General features: G+C 37.9%; 1 protein-coding gene and 1 non-coding gene across 2 annotated transcripts in view; both read right to left on the reverse strand.

Annotated features, from left to right (window-relative positions):
- LOC105035643 (nucleobase-ascorbate transporter 12) overlaps positions 1 to 18,680 on the reverse strand; it is a gene marked incomplete in the record, with an annotated part of 57,945 nt that extends 39,265 nt beyond the window's left edge. Inside the window, 7 exon segments of the mRNA XM_073262107.1 lie at positions 11,440 to 11,727; positions 11,865 to 11,915; positions 12,140 to 12,275; positions 16,726 to 16,826; positions 17,320 to 17,490; positions 17,593 to 17,690; positions 17,803 to 18,680. Of these exon segments, the coding sequence (XP_073118208.1) occupies positions 11,440 to 11,727; positions 11,865 to 11,915; positions 12,140 to 12,275; positions 16,726 to 16,826; positions 17,320 to 17,490; positions 17,593 to 17,690; positions 17,803 to 18,340 (1,383 nt within the window).
- Positions 703 to 808, reverse strand: LOC140851414 (small nucleolar RNA R71). The gene has a single exon (XR_012134167.1). It is a non-coding gene; the product is annotated as a small nucleolar RNA R71 (small nucleolar RNA).
- Positions 18,681 to 20,819: the final 2,139 nt, after the last annotated feature.

The raw sequence follows: 20,819 nt of genomic DNA on the forward strand, positions 1-20,819 counted from the left end.
TCTAGATCTAGGTTAACCCTAGGATAGAGAGTCTATGCTTGTTTAAGTTGATTGCAATTAATATCTAAACATTAACTAATTTCTCCCTTTTCATAGATTTAAGATTCTTAGGTTCTTCTCTTTAGATTTTCTTCACTCTTTTCTCACTTTATTATAAATATATATATATATATATATATATTATAAAAACTAAAATTTTCTGTGTTTACTCTAAAGTATAATTGTAGGGTGTATGCTTGGCCATAGATCGTTACGACCAGAAATCCAACCTTTTGATCCAGAAATAGAAAGAACCTTTAGAGCCAACAGACGTAAAAATATGGACCAAAATCAGGAGAATGATCCACCCAGACAATTGAAGGAGTACTTTACTCCTTCCACATATACCTACTCTCCTTGTATTCAAGTCCCCCGTGGAGGCCACCCAATATGAAATTAAGTCCATGTAATCCAAATGTTACCTTCATTTTATGGACTTAGTAATGAGGACCCTTATAAACATCTTGAAGAATTTCTTGAAATATGCTCAACTGTCAAAATTCACAACTTCTCCGATGATGCTCTTAGGTTAAAATTATTCCTTTCTCACTTAAGGACAAAGCCAAATACTGGCTACATACTTTGGATTCCATGACTATATCAACCTGGGACCAGCTGCAAGGAGAGTTTCTCAAGAAATATTTTCCCATAGGAAAAACTAATCAAATAAGAAAAGCCATAACTAGTTTTTCCCAATTAGATGGAGAAATGTTTCATGAAACATGGGAGAGATTAAAGGACCTTATTAGAAAATATCCCCACCATGCTGTACCCAAGTGACAGTTAATCCAATGTTTTTATGATGGGCTATTTGAAAGACATCGACAAATGGTCGATGCATCATGCGGTGGGACATTCATGCTGAAAAGTGAGAATGAAGCATGGCAACTGTTTGAAATTTTAAGTGAAAATTCATTACATCATATGTCTGCCTCTATTAGAGATAAACTCATGTTAAACCCAAAGAGAGGTGGAATATATGAAGTAGGAAATGCCATAGATATCCATCATAAGGTAGATGAATTGTCCAAAAGTTAGATCGATTATTAAGTATAGGACAGTCAACTTCTCCATCCCGTCAGATGCAAGATATATGTGCATTGTGTTCGAGCCCCACTCATTGTGTGAATGATTGTCCGGTTGCACCATAGTTTCCTGAATATGTACAAGAACAAGTCCATTAAGCCCAAACTACTCATAGATCAGAGAACAACCCTTATTCTAGTACGTACAATCTGGGATGGAGAAACCATCCGAATTTCTCATGGAAATCACAACCAATGGTTCCTCCAGTGCAACAAAGATCAGGTTATCCGGATGCGACTTATAGGCATCCATCCCAGCCACAATACCAGAACCCTCCTCAACCCACTCCGAGTACTCCTAGCTCGGCTTTCGAAGAAAAGGTACTGCAAGCACTTAAAGGACTAGAAATGAATACCCAACTCCTTCACTCCCATACGCAATCAATAGCAAAGCTAGAGACCCAGATAGGTCAGCTAGCAACAGCTTTCAGTAGGAGGGAAGAAGGCAAATTACCCAGTCAGCCTATTAATAACCCAAAAGGACAGTACACGGCTGAAAACTCCATTGGTCCTGAAACTTTTTCCGAACATGCCAAATCGATTATGACCCTTAGAAGCGGAAAAATCTTAAATCAACTTGAAGTAATCCAACAACAAGAGCAACCAATTTCAGCTACAACAGAAAAGAAGAAACTTGAAGAGAAGAAAGAACCTATTAACCCCGCACCTGCACCTAAAGCTCCATTTCCCAGTGCTTTAGAATCCTCTCTGCCTCTTGATAAGAAGGGTATAAAAATGAATGAAATGTTAGAACTGTTTAAACAGGTTCAGATAAACTTACCTCTTCTCGATGCCATTAAGCAAGTTCCAACCTATGCTAAATTTCTAAAGGACCTGTGTACACAGAAACGAAAATCAAAGGCACAAATACCAAGAAAATCCACCTAACTGAGCAGGCTAGCTCAGTTTTCCAGTAAATTGCCCCACCCAAACTGAAAGATCCAGGTACCCCAATTATTTCTTGTGTCATAGGGGACCTCACGATTAAGAAGGCATTATTAGACTTGGGTGCAAGTGTCAACCTTCTCCCGAGCTCTGTATATGACCTATTTGGATTTGGAGAGTTAAAACCCACGACAGTGACCTTACAACTAGCAGACCGATCCATTAAGGTACCCCGTGGAATGCTGGAAGACGTATTGGTAAAATAGATGAATTTTACTTTCCTGTTGACTTTCTTGTGCTGGATATGGAATCTGGCAGCAACCCCAACCAAATACCAATCATCCTAGGTAGACCCTTCTTAGCAACTGCTAATGCTTGTATAAATTGTAGGACCGGAGTTATGGATGTATCTTTCGGAAATAAGAAGCTAAGGTTGAATATTTTCAATGCATCTTTGGGACCACCTGTGTACGACCATAATGAGATCAACTTGTTAGAGGAAGTTATAGAAGATAAAGCTCCTGCCTTGCTCAACTCAGATCCTTTACAGGCATGTCTAACACATTTTGGAATGGATAATTTTGATATTGATGGATACACTAAAGAAATACATGCTTTGCTAGAACCCCCAATTTTAGCACCAATCCCCCTTGGACTGTAAAGTACGAGCAATTACCAATTCAATCAAGCCCTCTGGTACCATCCTTAGAAGCACCACCTACTCTAGAGCTAAAGCCTCTTCCTGCCACGCTGAAATATTCATTTCTTGGATCCAATGACACCCTTCCAGTGATCATTGCATCTGACCTAACCAACGACCAGGAAGACAAACTTGTCGGGATACTCAAAAAGCATAAAGAGGCTATAGGGTGGTCAATTGCCGATTTGAAGGGTATAGATCCTTCTGTTTGCATGCATCATATTCACTGCGAGGTTGAGGCAAAACCACATAGGGACATGCAACGAAAATTGAATCCGAATATGCGGGAAGTCATGAAAAAGGAAGTAGTGAAATGGCTAGATGCTGGAATTATCTACCCAATTTTGGATAGCCAATGGGTTAGTCCAACCCAGGTAGTACCTAAGAAGTCAGGTGTTACCGTAGTAGAGAATGATGAGGGTGAGTTAATTCCTACTCGTGCAACAACTGGTTGGCGAGTATGTGTAGACTACCGAAAGCTGAATGCCGTTACTAGGAAAGATCATTTTCCTTTGCCTTTTATTGACCAAATTTTAGAACGGCTAGCAGGACAAAGTTTCTTCTGTTTTCTAGATGGATATTTGGGATATAATCAGATCCCGGTATTTCCTGCTGATCAAGAAAAGACTACCTTCACATGCCCTTATGGAACATTTGCATTTAGACGTATGCCATTCGGTCTCTGCAATGCACCAGCCACTTTTCAACGATGCATTTTGGCCATCTTTTCTGATATGGTCGATAAATTTTTAGAAGTCTTCATGGATGATTTTTCAGTATTTGGCTCTACCTTTGATGATTGTCTTCAGAACCTCGCCAAGGTTCTTCAACGATGTATAGAGATAAATTTGGTTTTAAGTTGGGAGAAGAGCCATTTTATGGTTCATGAAAGAATCGTGCTGGGACATATTGTATCCAAGCGAGGGATCGAAGTAGATAAAGCAAAGGTTGAAGTAATCTTGAAATTGCCTCCCCCAACCTCGGTTAAACAGGTGCGATCCTTTCTAGGCCATGCAGGTTTCTATAGGCACTTCATTAAGGATTTCAGCAAGATATCACGACCCTTGTGCAACTTGCTTGCCAAGGAAAATTCTTTTGATTTTAATGAAGATTGCCTAACTGCTTATAATAAACTCAAAACTGCCTTAACCACTGCACCAATCATAAAATCTCCGGATTGGATCCTACCATTTGAAATCATGTGTGATGCTTCTGATTATGCTATAGGGGCAGTCCTTGGGCAAAGATTTAATCGAGAACCGCATGTAATTTATTATGCAAGTAAAACTCTTTCAGATGCTCAATTGAATTACACCACGACTGAAAAGGAGTTACTCGCTGTTGTGTTTGCCCTAGATAAATTTAGATCATACCTTTTGGGCTCCAAGGTCCTAGTATACTCCGATCATACAGCACTGAAACATCTGCTATCCAAAAAAGATACAAAACCTAGGCTGATTAGATGGATCCTTCTATTACAAGAATTTGATTTAGAAATTTTAGACAAAAAGAGCTCCGAAAACTTGGTAGCAGATCATATTTCTAGGATCCTGGTAGAACACAATAAAGAAAGGATTAAAGATAGGTTTCCGGATGAACAACTCTTTTCAATCTCTTCTACTGATCTTCTCTGGTTCGCTCATATAGTCAATTACTTGGCAGTGGGACAAATCCCATCTCACTGGACCCAACAAAAGAAAAATAGATTTTTCTCCCAAGTAAAGTACTATTTCTGGGAAGAACCAGAATTGTTCAAATATTGCCCAGATCAAGTAATCCGACGTTGTGTCCCCGAGTGTGAAGTCCAAGGTATTCTTACTTTTTGCCACTCGTTAGCATGTGGGGGACATTTTAATGGAAGAAAAACTGCAGCAAAGGTGTTGCAAAGTAGATTTTATTGACCGACACTATTCAAAGATGCACATGAATTTGGCCGTAATTGCTTGCGATGCCAGCAAACAGAAAATATTTCGAGAAAAGATATGATGCCCCTGTCCCCTATTCTTGTTGTAGAAATTTTTGATGTTTGGAGAATTGATTTCATGGGACCCTTTCCCTCCTCATTTGGATTCGAGTATATTTTGGTAGCAGTGGACTACGTATCAAAATGGGTAGAAGCTATGGCAACCCGAACCAATGATCACAAAGTCGTGATCAAATTCATTCAGCATAACATCTTTAGTCGATTTGGATACCCAAGAGCCATAATTAGCGATGGGGGTACACACTTCACGAATAAGCACTTCGACATGCTAATAAAAAAATACGGAATAACTCATAAAGTTGCCACACCTTATCACCCCCAGACAAGTGGTCAAGTTGAGGTCTCCAATAGAGAGATCAAGCATATTCTTGAAAAAACGGTAAGACCCGATAGAAAAGACTGGTCCGCACGCTTGGATGATGCATTATGGGCTTACCGTACTGCTTTTAAAACACCCATAGGAATGTCTCCTTATCGACTTATATTCTAAAAAGCTTGTCATCTGCCAATGGAATTGGAACATCGTGCATTTTGGGCCATACGGCAATTTAACTTTGATATGAAAAATGCAGGTTCCAATAGAAGACTTCAACTAAATAAACTTGAAGAGCTACGCAATGAAGCATATGAGAGTGCCAGAATTTATAAGGTTCAACTAAAGCATACCACGATAAATTCATTGCACGAAAAACATTCGAGCCCAATCAAAAAGTTTGGCTCTTCAATTCTAGGTTGCGTCTGTTTCCTGAAAAACTTCGCTCACGTTGGGACGGACCTTTCATTGTAACTCAGGTATTTCCTCATGGAGCTATAGAACTCAAAAATCTTAAACAGGGGAACACCTTTAAAGTGAACGGTCAGCGATTGAAACCTTACATAGATGGAATTAGTGATGGAAAATTAATTGAATCTGTTGATTTAGTGGATCCAACACCGCCATAATACTCAATTCAGTCTAGCTGAAGACGTAAAACTTAGCGCTTGTTGGGAGGCAACCCAACGATTTCAATTTTTTTACTTTTTACTTTACTGCAGCTGCAGAAATTTAGAACAAAAGCCTATTAATCAATGAAGCTATCTTCAACTTTCGAAGCTAAATTATCTCAGGTGCACTCTCTCCTCTTATTTTCGTTGCTTTCCTACTCCATTGAGGACAATGTAGATTAAGTTGGGGGAAAAAAAAATTAACGAAATCTTCGAGTATAGTCAGAAATAATTAGTTTTGTGTATCCGAATTTTATTTTGATTAAGAGTCAATTAGGCATCCTAATCAATGAATGATTAACGGTCAAGATAATTTTAGAGATACTGAGGAATAAATTATTAAAAAAAAAAAAAAAACCCAATGAATGGCAGGGTTTAGACTAAACCAAAATTTAAGGGTGATTCTACAACCCTCTTCTTACTGATCTCAATAAAGAATCTGCTTCATGAGAGATTGGGTGGAAAGATCGAGGTATGCAAAAATTCTCCTTAAATTTTTTTTTTTATTTAAAAAAAAAATATATATATATATAGTGGATAATAAGGAGATTAAATTGCAAGAAGATAATAAACCTTTCTCACATTAAGTTAGAAGATTTAAAGAGTAAGTAGGGAGTTGGTGAAAGAAAAGCTCTTGAAATTTCTTTAGTTAATACTCAGCCACTAATTGGATCAAATTGATAATCCAATGAAGTATCTCTTTAATGGTCTGACCAAGTATCACCTACCTTTTAGGATGCCTAACCTAACTTTTTATTTCAAGTCGGTACACAATGCTAATATATCTATTTTACTCGAGGACAAGCAAAATTCAAGTTGGGGGGTGTGATAAACACTTAATTTAAGTGTTTTAAAGCAGAAAATTATATTTAATTTATTTTATTTATTAAAAATTTGACGTTTCTTTTTATGTTTTACAGGAAAAGTGATCGCCGATACAAAGAGTCCAATTCGCAGATCAAAAAGACTCAAGTTTGAAGAAAATTGGACTTAAAACGAAATTAAAATAAAAGAAGGATGCATATGGTATTATAGAAAATGAAGATACTATGCAAGGAATCCAAAAGGATATAGGCGTCATTTTAAAGAAACAAAAGTTTCTTTTTGTAATTGGGAAACTTTTGTAATTTGTTTCATGGGTGCTTTCCTCGTGAACGCGGCAGGCGACGCGTAGGCGACGCGCGACGCGGGCAGAACGCGGACGACGTGCAGGCAGGCGCGGACGTGGGTGCGGCATTCGGACGCGCGGTCTTTAGTATTTTTTTTTTTAGTCCCATATCGGAAAATCATTTAAAACTCCTCCCTCCTAACACCTATAAAAAGGCTCTTGTACTTCTATTTGAGGATCATCCCAGAAATTCTTCTAGAGCCTTGCATAGAGAAAAAAAAAGGGATTACTTCATGAGCAGCTAGGCTAGCAGTCTCGGGAGTGGAGAAGAAACTTTGTAATAACACAGAGCGGGTTTATTGTTCTAAACTTTCTTGTATTTCTTTATATGCAATAAAGATTATACTTTTTATTTAAATTATCATGAATTCTTTATTTGCTCTCTTTCATATACTTTTATTTATGCTTTCCTGTTAGATTAATATTAGGAACAATTTTTACTTTCCGGAGACACGCCGTGATCTACGGGTACGGGGCGTGCCGAGGAAAGAAGAGTTGTTTACCGAATACTTTTCGGAGACGCACCGTGATCTACGGGTACAGGACGTGCCGAGGAAAGATAGGTATTTTTCCTAAGATTAATCGCATCAATTTAATTAAAAAAAAAGAGATACAACTCTGCTAGTACAAAATTAATTCAAAACTCCCGACTCTTTATTTTCTTATTACATCAATTTTAAGATAATTTATTTTCTAAATCAAAAACAATGCTTCTTTCTTTTATTTTGCAATCTCAACTTAGCCCAAGGTCCCTGAGGATACGATCTCGACTCATCCTACCTACGTAGTGAGTATAGTTATTTTTGGTGCTATCAACGACTACGCACCACCAAGTAGTCCTATTTAGGGCCACAACTGATGTTTATTCTAGGACTCTCCAAATCCTTCCTCACAACCTTCATCCATGTTGCCCTAGGTCTTCTCCACCTTTTCATACCATCTTCAACACAAATCAAAGTACCTCTCTTTACCATATCTCGTTGCATCTTCATTGTATATGTCCATAACATCTCAATTGATTTTCTTAACTTGTGCAACTCCCACAGCTCCTCTAATATATTCATTTGTTATTTTATCCCTTTTAGTTTTACCACACATCCATCTTAGCATCCTCATTTCTCCTATAGTCGCTTATTTTCATGTACTTTCTTTATTGCATACACTCCAAGCCATAGAACATGACAGGCATTACTGCCGGTATACAAAATTTTCTTTATGTCTCCAAGATATGCATTTATTACATAATATTCCAGATATAGTTCTCCACTTCATACAACCAATATAGCCACTACAAAACTGATACAAATTATTAGCATAAATTTATATGATTGTCTGCAAAAGTAACAAGAATAAGCAACCTATATGCCATATATATCTAAGAACAAAACAATTTTTCTCTCCACCAAACTAATGATCTAAGTTCAACTTTACAAAAATGCTTTAGATAAACAACAGTCTTCTGATCTCAACACAAATACCACGATTATTAGGAAAAACAACCCAAGTTAAAATTTTAAGCATTCATGGCTTATCTTTTCCTAGTTTTAAATTTTCTTCACTATACTTGCCTGTCTGCTATTGTATAAAGAGAAATCTTGGAGTTAGACATGCAAGGCTGGACTCCAGAAGAAAAACCTCCATATACGGGACCCATCCACTAAATATCGATTGACACATGAAGCATGATTCCAGAAGCATGCGAAGCCAAAGTCTATCACACTTCATTTTTACACACTTCATTTTTTTTTCACCTCTCAAAAGAAACACCTACTGAACCCCATCTTTCTTTGTGCTGCAACCACCCCGCCCCCACCTTTGGCTCCCTTTTTTATTTGATATACATGCATGAAATATTATTTGCACCTAAAGGACAGAATATGTATTTGGACAGGTAATATAGTGCATATAGTTATGCCGCCCACCACTCAGCCAATGTCCTCATGCTTGCATTCTCCATATTTGCTCCAACCATGTTGCCATGTGACAACTATGATTGCCTCAACCTTATCATGGATTCAAGCTTTGTATCATAAGTTCAATATATATTTAGAAATTACTTCTTTCATCAATGATGAAAAGCTGAAAATTCTTAGGGAAACATTCTAGTAGGCAAGATGGAACAAGTGAAAAAGTTTGTCTACAAATACTAAACATCATACAAAAGACACCATTGTTGACATGCCTAACGGAGTCAGATACCAATTAATACAGTTTATACCAGCCGGTTGGGGAAAGTACTGGCTAAGACTGGTCCACCTTTTCATGATGTAGCAATATTCAACGCAAAGAACAATCATTCACAAAATGCAAGAAAGTTACAACAGCTCCAAGTAAAATGAAGTTACGAGACTAATTTTATTTTAAAATACATAGCAACCTGTCCACAATGTCAAATTATCTTGTTTAGTAATTAGTAAACAAATATTGCCATCCTAGAGTCCTGCCTCTGATCTTCCATTTCTTATTTCCAGAAATATATCTCTTGATTCTTGAAAGAGTATAGACATATTTTCCCGTAAGGATGCATAGGTTTCAGCATTCAACAATTTCTTAGGATATTGCTTATCTATGACAAAATAATTTCACCATGGCAATTTTAGTTAAGGCCTCTTTAGCCCATGAATTAGCAAAATAACTAGCAACCTGTATCTCTCATTTAAACTTCCGTCACTGCTAACCTTGCAAAGCAAGTTCTGTCACACTGACCTGTATCAGCCATATCATATCCGATAAGGTATATGTATGGTACCAACTACCAAGGCTCGATTTGGTATATGAGTCAAACTGGTTTATACTGGTCCAAATTGAGCAGAACTAACTTGTGTTACAAGGCACCTCTTGGAACCGAGGTGCATACTTCATCATACCAGCGGGTGCTACCTAGATTTAGATGGTACCATGATAAAAATTAAGAAAAAAGGAGGTTGGGAGCTATCATGATATGGGATGCATACGGTACTGATCATACTATATCGAACCAGTAACATATCAGAATGATAGTACCGAGATTGCGGAACTTGTTACAAGTTATCTTGTACATCATTCAACTTATATCATTGACACTTACGAAACTGCCAAAAATCACCATCCATTCGTTTGGGACATATTCTCTTCCAAGGGTTGCTTCCTTGTGTTCCTCCAAAGGGTCAATAGTGACAAATATTTTGTCATAATTTCTAAAACATTAGGAATTGTGGGCAGAGACTCAATTAAATGTCCAACCACAACAAAAAACATAGCAAACATTTTCAAGTACATGTATCATGCCTGTGTAAAATTGCATAGCTACAGAATAACATTAGATTTTAGCTATGATATGGTGGTATGATTGTCTATGTCATGTTTCACATACATTGCTAACATGCATCAATGTCATAGTAAAACTTATTATTTAATATATGCTGACCATGCAGACATGCACATTCATGTTCTAGTTGATTTATCACTTAGGAGTACTGTCCCAATGCAGTATTACCTTGTGTTGACAACGTAGATAAGCAGAAAAGAGATACTCTGTCCGGCAGCATGAACACGAGTTGTGACAACATGTGAAACTTTGAAGATAAAACTACAATTTATATAATCATGCTCAGCATGAAACTTCATCAAGAAAAATCAAATAGGAATATTTTCTTCACCTCATGATGGATCAAGCATGGAGGTTGCTAAGATTGTCAGTAAATGCATCAACTTCTGCTCATCAAAATTCTCTATAAGCACTTGATTAAAGATTTCATCCTACATCAATTTGGAGTGAACCTTGGCACAACAATAAGGTTGCTCCGTTGTGATCTAGAGGATACAAGTTCAAAACACAGAAATAGTCGCTCCGCAAACAGGGTTAAGGTGCATATATCTGACCCTCCCAAGACCTGCAATGGTGAGAGCCTCGTACACTAGACCACCTTTGTTTTTTAACAACTCAAGAAGGTACCACTAGAATTACAATACAGGAAGTTATATTTAATATTCTCTGTATTCTCTGTTTAATTGTAAATTCCTTCCACAAGCCACAATCACTCACACAAATCCACATATAATAAGCTGATTTTTGGTCATCATAAGTGGAAAATGAGAAACTAGTAATGGCCGGTCTTGTACTTAATTAACATTTTCTAAGTAAACAGCTAATGCATGCAGACCTCTCCATGATAGTATTTATGCATATGCAGTGCAAGAGTTATTCTACCAGTGCTAAACATCTTGACTATAGAGACAAGCAGATGCTGACAGCCAAGGGTTAGCCTTTCTATTTTACCTAAACATTAGTAATTGTTAATTGTGCTAGATCACAACTGAGTTTGCCTTATTTCCATAATTATAGAAAGAACTCATGATTTCAACAAGTGGTACACTGTCCATGGTGCTGCCACTCTTTAGAATTTAGAGCTAGTTAGGATGAACAGAAACAAACAAAGTGACAGACTGAATGGGCAATCAAAGGGTAGACATAGTAATATTAGCTTGGTAATCACTGAAATTGCCAGTATGATTGGTATGAATTAATATTACAATCATTAAAATAAACATTAAAATATTTAATATTAGTAGAAGATAAATCATGTTAAAGGCAAAAAAAAAATAAAAAACATACCGAATCAACTGATGCAATGATGGATACTGCACACATCACAAGGGCTATTTTCCAGTTAAAAAGAGGTGTTCCCCATTGCAATGGATATGGAAATCTAAACCAGGGTGAAGAACTTAATGCATGAGATGTATCAACACGACAATGTTTCATCCTTGGTACATGTTTCCTGCAGTAAGCTGATATGGTATTTGAGGGAGGTACATTAATATCACAACCTTTGTAGCTATAAACTCCAGTTTCTGTGAGAAGAAAAGCGATAGCCCATGTGATTGCCAGGCCCAGTGGAACCTGTAAATGACGGCAAAACAATTACTAATGTTGATGAAATTTTGCCATAATAATTTATTCTTGAGAATATGAATGGAGTGGAAAATTTGAGCATGCTAAAGAAATTCAACAACTATCAGTTTTCTGCAACATCTTACCGCATAGACTAAAAATATACGATGGCCAAATATTCGTATCTTCCGAAGATACTGCAACCAGAATGTTAAGGTATATAAGAAGTTCTGGCAAACATACCGGTAAAAAGCAGATAATAAATTTGAAATATTAGCAGGACATAGTATAAATTCCATAATCAAATTGAACTGCAGCAATATCAGAGGAAAACTATGCCCTAAAGTCCTAAACTGACATAGTATAAATTCCATAATTAAATTTAGGTGCAGCAATTAGAGGAAATCTATGCCCTACTCACAAGTGAAAAAATAATGACAAGCAATATCTGCACTACACCAATCTCCAGACATGTTCCCACTTGAGTAAAACCATAACTGAAAAAGGAAAGTCCAATAGCTGCAATTGTTGGAGATACAACAACAGGATTGATCAACCTGAAACAGACAATTAAGGGGGAATAAGTTACAGTATGGCAACATGCCAGTGCAGAGCAAGGTGCAAAATGCTTCAGGAGCACATCGGCGACAAAAGTGGAATGTAAAGGAAGCTTATAAATACTCAAACAGTAACAAAATATATGCATGATATCATCTTATGAAATAGAGATGATCTTATGCAGTAAACCTACCAACATACAATTGTGAAGTGTGAACACTGATTGATATATGCCAAAGATATGTTTAGTTAATTGTGGATTATCCATGTTCCATTCTTAAGTTCATGAGCAAGTGATTACGGGCTTAATGGCTATCCTTCCTACAGTGGCGGAGCCAGGTTTCAGCTCTTGGGGGGGGCAATAACCTCTAGAAATAGTCCAAATAAATTGCCAATATATACTCTTTTGCTTATATTTGGCATATAATCTTCTCAAAAGAAATGACCACATTAAAAGGAAAGAAAAGTCATAAATAAGAAGCTTATTTATTGAATTGTTGCTATTATAGTATTTCAAAATGTCATAGATTCATATGTTGGAACATTTGAAAAAAATCAGAGATACAAAACAAAAAATCCTGATGAAGGTTTCAAGTTCTAAGACTTCTCCCTCTAAAGCACAGTAAATATAGAAAAAGAGAAAGCATTCATAAAAAAGAGAGAAAATTAAAAATTAAAAAAAAAAAAATAGATGCCTAAAATTTGGGCTTTAGGAAGTCTCTAGATCAAAACTATTCTTCCTTTCTTCCCCCCCTCCTTTTGATTTTCATCGTCAAATCAAGATGATCAAAATAGTTACAGAAAAATTAAAAATTAAAAAAAAAAAATAGATGCCTAAAATTTGGGCTTTAGGAAGTCTCTAGATCAAAACTATTCTTCCTTTCTTCCCCCCCTCCTTTTGATTTTCATCGTCAAATCAAGATGATCAAAATAGTTACGGAAGATGTGGGTACTCAAACTCAGAACTCTGATGCACGAGGAATGAGTTGCTGCTTTCACTACTGAACTACAAGAATGTTTAATAACTGATCATATCCACTCATTTGTCTTTGAACAATTGTGATTAAATGAAGAAATTTCTTTACACTCAAGCATAAAATAGTAAGTTTCTACATGTTATATTTGGTATTGTATCCATCCCACACACATCCTGGAGACATATTTCATAATAATAGAGTGGCAATAATATATATCCTTATCAGAAAACAGAACATTTATCTCTCCCCTTTTGGGGATGCATTGGGCGGTGAGGGGTGGGGCATGGGTCCATAATTAGTAAAAACCCAAAAATTTATGGGAGGGTGGGGGCTGGGGTAGGGCAATTGCCCTCTTGCTGCCTTTGGCTCCATTGTTGCCTTCCTCTAGATCAGATTATAAATTCTCAAAAACCATAAGAAGTGACAATGAATAAATTTAGTCACCAAAATAGCTTCAAGAGATACAATATTAGCATCACCACAAAGAAAGGATTCAAGACTTGATACCAGCACCCAACCCAGTTTGGTCTGGGTCAGTAGGGTACCGAAGTGCTTCCATCCCAATACTGCAGATTGGCTAGGACCTGATACAGTATCTGGACACTTACAAACCCCTTCAAAGCTCTTCAGTTTTCTATTGCTTAGGGGGTTTTTTTAAAGATTTTTAATATCTTTTTAGCCTCTTAAATAAACTTTTTGAGCCTCTTGAATAGATACAGTACCATGACAACCCTTTCGTGTGTGTGTGTGTGTGTCTCTCTCTCTCTCTACTCCTTTCCATGACAAAACCTGACGATGAAAAAGAGCCAGCAAGGCTCTCTTTTTTCTGTAAGCGAGATTTGACTGTCCTAGTTGGTACAAGGTGACCAGCCAAGCAAACTAGCTTACACCGACCACTTGGGCAGCCAAGGCATCCTAATCCACAAGTGAACTGGTGTCCAAATGGCATCTCGGGTACCAGTCTCTCATCAAAACAGTACTCATGAAGGGAAGCCTGCATGTGTATGGAATCCCTGGATTCCATAGATTCCATACACTCATGGAGGCTTGCCTACATGAGGTATTAGAATATGCACCAATATTCGCTAGAAATGAATCCTTTCCTTTTATTTTGGGGCCCCATCCTTTCATACAAACAGCATGACCCCTTCACTTTGTTTCTCTGTATACATCAAAACATCACTGGTAAAAGTGACGTAAAACTTCAGTGCCTTGGTACAGCTCTAAGATCACTAATGTAAACATAATCACATGCTCAACTAGAGAGCTGGCCTATTTATCTCAAGCACATTAAACTATTCCACCTCTTGCTTTGCATTCATTTTGCGTCTCTTTGGTGTCTTCTATGCTTGTATAAACTTCCAATGAAAATCGTATTGTACACGGACCATCTCACCAACACATTGCTAGTGCTTGTGAGAAGGTGCGAAATAGCAGCATTATTTAGGGCTTAAAAAGTCAAGCCTCCTAATGACATCAAGCATCATTCTAAAGAAATCACTAGTTTGCAGTTAACATCTACTAGTTAGAAAATCAACTTTATGCATGCAAAGTTGGGTAACTTACTGGGCTTGGGTTTCTTCCCCTACAGATCAACATGAAATTTTTTTGTTACAAATAAAGTGGCTAGATTATCGTAAGAAAAAGTTTAATAAAAATGTAAAAGAAAAAAAATTTAAGAAGTTTAGCTTGCAAAGCACAATATACTGGAAGAAAACACTAATCATTAGTCATGATCCTAATCTCAAGTGTAAAGATATAGAAGAAAACTATGGAGCTCACATTAAAATAAAGTAATATAGATGAGAACATGGAGGAAAATGCTAAACTAATAGCTATATTAATGGACAGAAATAGAAGCTAAGTTTATGGAATAGTGCCTAAGCATATAGATATAAGGAGGAGCATGTTATGACGCCACGAATAATTTGTTATTTAACTTCACCCATCCGAACTAGAGTATGAAGCATTTTAAATTTTAAATTTTTAACTTGCATGGTGATGCCATTTTCCATGTTCTGAGTAATGGCAACTACATTTTGCCACACACCTTTGCAATTGTCTTATGCACTCTCATGTTTTGACTTTGATACCCATGTCCATGTATCCATGACATGACCACTGTACTGAGTTCATTAACTCTCTTTCTTTCAGTGGAGGCCCTCTTACTACTAGTTTTTGCATGTGGTTAGAGCTTACTGAAAGTTTCTATTGATCATCCAGTTGGCAATTCTTCCATCTTTCCATTCCTAATCTCAACTTCAACCAGTCAAAGTTATACACTTCTGCCACTTATTAGTCTATGATTAGTAGCTATAAACACTTTCATGCCACTCAAGACAATTACAAGATTATAATGGCTCAAACCTTTTAATATTTACAGTCAATCACAATGTTGCACCTCCCTATATGTTTAAAGTCAGAAATATGTTCTAGCATTTTAAATTAAGCTCAATACAAACATGTGTGGCTAAGTTGAGAAAAATACTACAGCAATCTTTGAATGACATAGTCAAGGATTATACAATATCATATACACATATATGTGCATGTGTGTATATAAGCTGGACTACATACTTTATTTTAACTCCTTGAAAAATCAATGATGGGCCATCTAAATTCAAAATCTAAACTGTTGAACATGATCTTCACTATAAAAATGCCTAGAAAATTTAAAAAAAAAAAATCATACATTCTGGTAGTCCCTAACCAATGGACTAAGTTGATAAAAAAATGAACAGTATCAATTGCACTAATATAGTCAAATATAAATTGCAAATCCACTATGGATCATAATCTACACATTTTAAAATATAGGTACATTTAAGTTCACTAGCTTTTGATCATTAGATCATAATAAAACATAGTATAATGCTATTAAAATTGTCATGTTGATCCCTACTTGATGATTATGTTAGTGACCATCAAAATGCATCAATTTTGTTTGCAGGTATTTTTCTTGTACAGTTTAGACCATGTTCAGCATTTGCATCTTAAATTTGGATGGTACATTATTGATTTTAAATCGCTATAAAAGGAGATAAAGTAAAGAGTATAGTCCATCCCTTATTCATACATACATACGTATATAGAGACATGTAGATAGACATGCATGTGTGTTTGTGTGTGTATACGCATTCATAGATGTGTACATATGTATACATGCATATAAGTCCGTATATATACATATATATATACATATATACATATATGCAGTTATATACGTATATGTATATATACACATACATATACACACACAGAGAGAGAGATTTTGTAGTGCAAATTAAAATATTGAAATTTAACTATTTTTCATGCTAAAGCCAATTCATTTGTCCAAACGTCAATTTGATTTAGCTTTAGATTAACAAATAATGGAAGGTTTAGTAGGTAATTTATGTTGATCAAATGTCTCTAACATAGACGAAGCTAAAAAGCATCACAAATAAATCAGCACAAGGATGGAAAATCATACCTTAAAAGCAAAGACATAAGCCCACTATATCCTATTATTGCTTGAAATGCAGAAGATATGATTAAAGCTCCCTGGAGCTCCTTCATTATGTGCTTAAAATTCTGCAGTAAATATAGATTGTTAAGTTGAAAACAGATTCTACTCATAATAAAAATTTTATATAGTCAAAAAAATAAACTTCTGAATATTGTTGACCCTATTTTTTTTGCATCATGACTTAATTTCCACTTGACAACTTTGCAACTCAGACATTTACAAGCCCCAATTCACCAATATTTATATGCTTCCATCTAATTAGAAAGTTAATTTCAGTATGCCAGCCAGGCATTGTAGGCAAAAAGTTATTCAATAAGGTGTGCATTCACATCACCAAATTGCTAGCTCATTTCATGTCTTTGAAACTTAAGTGACATACTCTTCCAATTTCTTTAGTTTAACATAGAACTGGTTCTGACAAGGTTATAAGTTGATAGTTTGTTACCAAGTTCTTCTGGCATGACAGATAATGCTGAATTTAATATTTAAAATGTTGATGGCCTTAGGATGTAAAAGGACAAGAAAGTGAAGTTGCCAATTAGTGATGCAGAAGCATACATTCCCATTCAGACCCTGGAACTCTGGAGAGCTGATTATTGCCAGTGCCGGAGCCAAATACACAAAAGATGGACCCTGTATCAGTGGTAGTCTTGTCCCAAAGAAAGTGTGCAGTAATGTCGTCAAGCCTGAGATGAAAAGCACTGTTGACACCACTGCTGCGGTATCCTCCTGCAAAATTATGCATATATTCAGACACAACCTACAGACCATTAAAGGGGATTGCTTTAAGAAAATATAAGAAATGGAATTCCACAAAATAATATTGCTCACATAGGTGCCGCCCATTGCCGGTACTATGACCAGTGGGATCAGAATCAAGGAGCCCAGTATAGAAAGATAGTGTTGGAATGCATAGAAGATAATTGGAACTGTAAATTAGAAGCACACGAATTAAAAATAAGAAACTCAGCATCGACTAAGAGAACTAACAAGACGAGCTTTGGAGATCAAAACTAGAGATGTGCAGCAAGGAACCCTCACCAAGTCCGGGAGAATCTCTCAGCTCGTACTTAATATGTGCCTGCCGTGACGCGAAGCCCTCTTCCTCCTCCTGAAGCTGTGGCAATGTGACAGCCTCGTCCTCCCTTCTCTGCCTCCGAGCTGGAGGAGGCGGGGGATCAGACCGGACCGGGCCGTTGAGCCCCAAAACCCCATTCTTGCTCCCACCGTCCGAATCCCTCCCCTTCCTCGCCACCTGATCTGCCGGCACAAGCGCCGCTCCCCTCTCTCTGTTTTCGGACTCCCCATTGACTGGAGTAGCAGTGGCAGCGGCGGCGATGGGAGGTGGAGGGAGAGTGGTGGTGTGTGTACGGCCGGACTCCAGATCCAGACTATTTTCGCGTTCCTTGGGCTTGGGAAGCGCAATCTGGCCCGAATTGCTGGCGTCGGACTCGCCGGAGACCCTTCCCTTAAAGCCGGTTCGCTTGGCCCAGGACAGCGGCGCCGCCGGGGTGGAATCAGGCGCGGGCGGCCACGGTCCTGGCCGCGGCCGCCGCGGTGGCTGGTCGTTGCTCGCCATGCCTACCCGCGCATCCACCCGGCGAGATCCGCGGCGGTGGCGGCGGCGGCAAATTGGAACTCTCCCCGCTGGAGGTTTTCGGTAGGGTTTCTGGAGCAACAAAGAACAGAGCGGGGATAGAAGAGAGAGTGTGGGATTCCTGCTCTCTTCTAGGAGATGGCTAGGGTTTGAGGGACGGTTGTACGCTTGTGCTGAGCTGCGACTGAGAGTGAGTGAGAGGTGAGAGCTGGCGGTGCGATGGAGAAACACAGAAAAGTGACAAACTAGGTTGGAGAGAGAGTGGTGTGGGGTGCGACGGTCGGAAGCCCGTTTACGCTTGAAACGTCTTAGCGGGTCGGCTTCTGTTAAAATCCACCGCCTAATGCTGTGAATCTTTATATATATTATTTTGGTTTATGTATCAGCTAATATTGCACATGCACGGTGCACGCGAAGAGGAGGATAGACCAAGTTATGTTTTTTCTCTTTTATCTTCATAGTTTATACGAGTACAGCCACCTGTAACCAATGCAAGCCATGACAGTAGCAATCTGCACCAACGTTAAAGGAAAATTAAGCTCCCTTCCGGGCGTGCCACATGTCGAGTGCTGAATACGGAATTTGTTATACATTCTGTAATGCCGCGTGCCAATTATATATTTAGAGCAAATATTGCAGTCAAGTGTTGATCTGGCCTCATTAATCTAATCAAATGGAATAGGGTGCATCTTAGAATTAAGGATGGAGGTTGTTGTGACAAATTTCCGACTTTAGTGGTCGTTGTTGGAGTGAGGCAACTCTCAATAGAGATGATGGCAGCCAAAACTACAAAATAAGTCTCTGATCGGAGGTGACTCTAATGGAGACCTTCCAATACTCAAGTCAAAAATCTGAAACAGACGAGAAGAAATATATAAGAGAATTACATACTTTAGGAATCTCTTGATTACCTCTATTTATAGAGATGATAGCTATGAGAGGGAAGAATTGGAGATTGTTCTGACTCCTTTGGATGCGCTATCTCGAGATCTTTGACGATATTGAGCGATTTTAGTGCCTTATATGGTTGATAACCAGCTATTTCTAGCAGTGACATGATTTGATGGGATTATATTAGGATTTCTTATCAACCTTTTCGAATACTACAAGCAAAGTAGAGGTCAAAAGGAAGGGAGGTCAAAAAGAGCATGGCTTAATGGCTTGCCACGTATATGATCGACGATAAGGGTTGGTGAGAGGTGCTAAGATCGGAGTCGATGTGGGGGTCAAAACCCGAAATCTAAATCGGTGTCTGATGTCAGGAGACCATTTTGACGATAAAATCGGGGTTGCTATATAGATCCGCAATTCGATATACCTGGAGACGAGGTCGGTTGCCAATATAAGGTTTAGTAGCCGATGTGAAGGTCAATGGCCGATGTGTGGATTAGCCATGACCAGAGTCTATCCATATCTTTAGATCGGGCACTAGAGTTTTACTCGTAATATATGCCCCTTACTCCTAAATCCAAACTAGGGTTGGGCATAGGGAGTACCAGTCAGGCCATATCCACCGAAGACATGTGTCACACCTTCGTTCTTTGGTCAAAATAGCACGTCTGTTGCTTTCGAATCATCACATCAGGGGTTGGTGAGGTCTACGAAGAGGTGTCAGGTGGCTTTGAGGCATCATGTGTGCCTTTAGAGACGTGCCCATAAATACATCTCTAGAAAAAATCATTTCAGCTAATTCGATTTTGCCAGACGATGGCCATCTAGAAACTTAGGTCGAACCAATATGGGATCAAGGGCCATCTGCAACTTCTATAAATAGAAGTGCTTTCGTTGTTATATTCTTTTCCTTACTATTTTCCTCCATCCTTTTTTCCTTATGACAATCGTGCTCCTCCATTAAAGTTCAAAGCTCTCTTAGTAGCTTTCAGCCATTTTTTTGAAGATATCTCGACTGTGCGGGCTAGTTTCTTAGAGCTTTCTCTTGTTAGTTAATTCAATAACATGCAAGATTAAAAATTTAAACATAGTGGAAAGTAAAGAGATTAAAACTATTTTAATCAAGCAAGCACGCAAGAGATCGCATCTCTAAAATAGCAGGATCCCTCATAGTTAAAATTATGATAAAAATAAAATAAAAAAGAAGATCTGATCTTCACCTTATGCGAGTAGATCTTCACCATGATTCGATGATCTGTGGATATCTTGAAGGCTCCTCTGAAGCCACACATGCATCTGACCTATACGGATATCCACATGAGACTGATCTGATTAGAAGATCCTGATCTCACTAAGGTGCTAGTTCCTTTGTAGAGATCACTTTTTGGATGTTGAATATTTTTCTCTTATTTCTTTTTTCAAGAGAACAATAGAAACTAAAGGAGGAGGACCATAGTGTTGTGATCCAGGTGGTGTGCCCAAGGCCCAGGGGATCAAGGCTAAGGCCAAGGTCCATCATTCATGAGGGCTTCATGGAGGCTCTAGGGCTAGTTGGGCCCTAGGTTGAAAG

The sequence above is a fragment of the Elaeis guineensis genome, chromosome 8, assembly GCF_000442705.2.
Source record: "Elaeis guineensis isolate ETL-2024a chromosome 8, EG11, whole genome shotgun sequence".
Lineage (NCBI taxonomy): Eukaryota > Viridiplantae > Streptophyta > Magnoliopsida > Arecales > Arecaceae > Elaeis > Elaeis guineensis.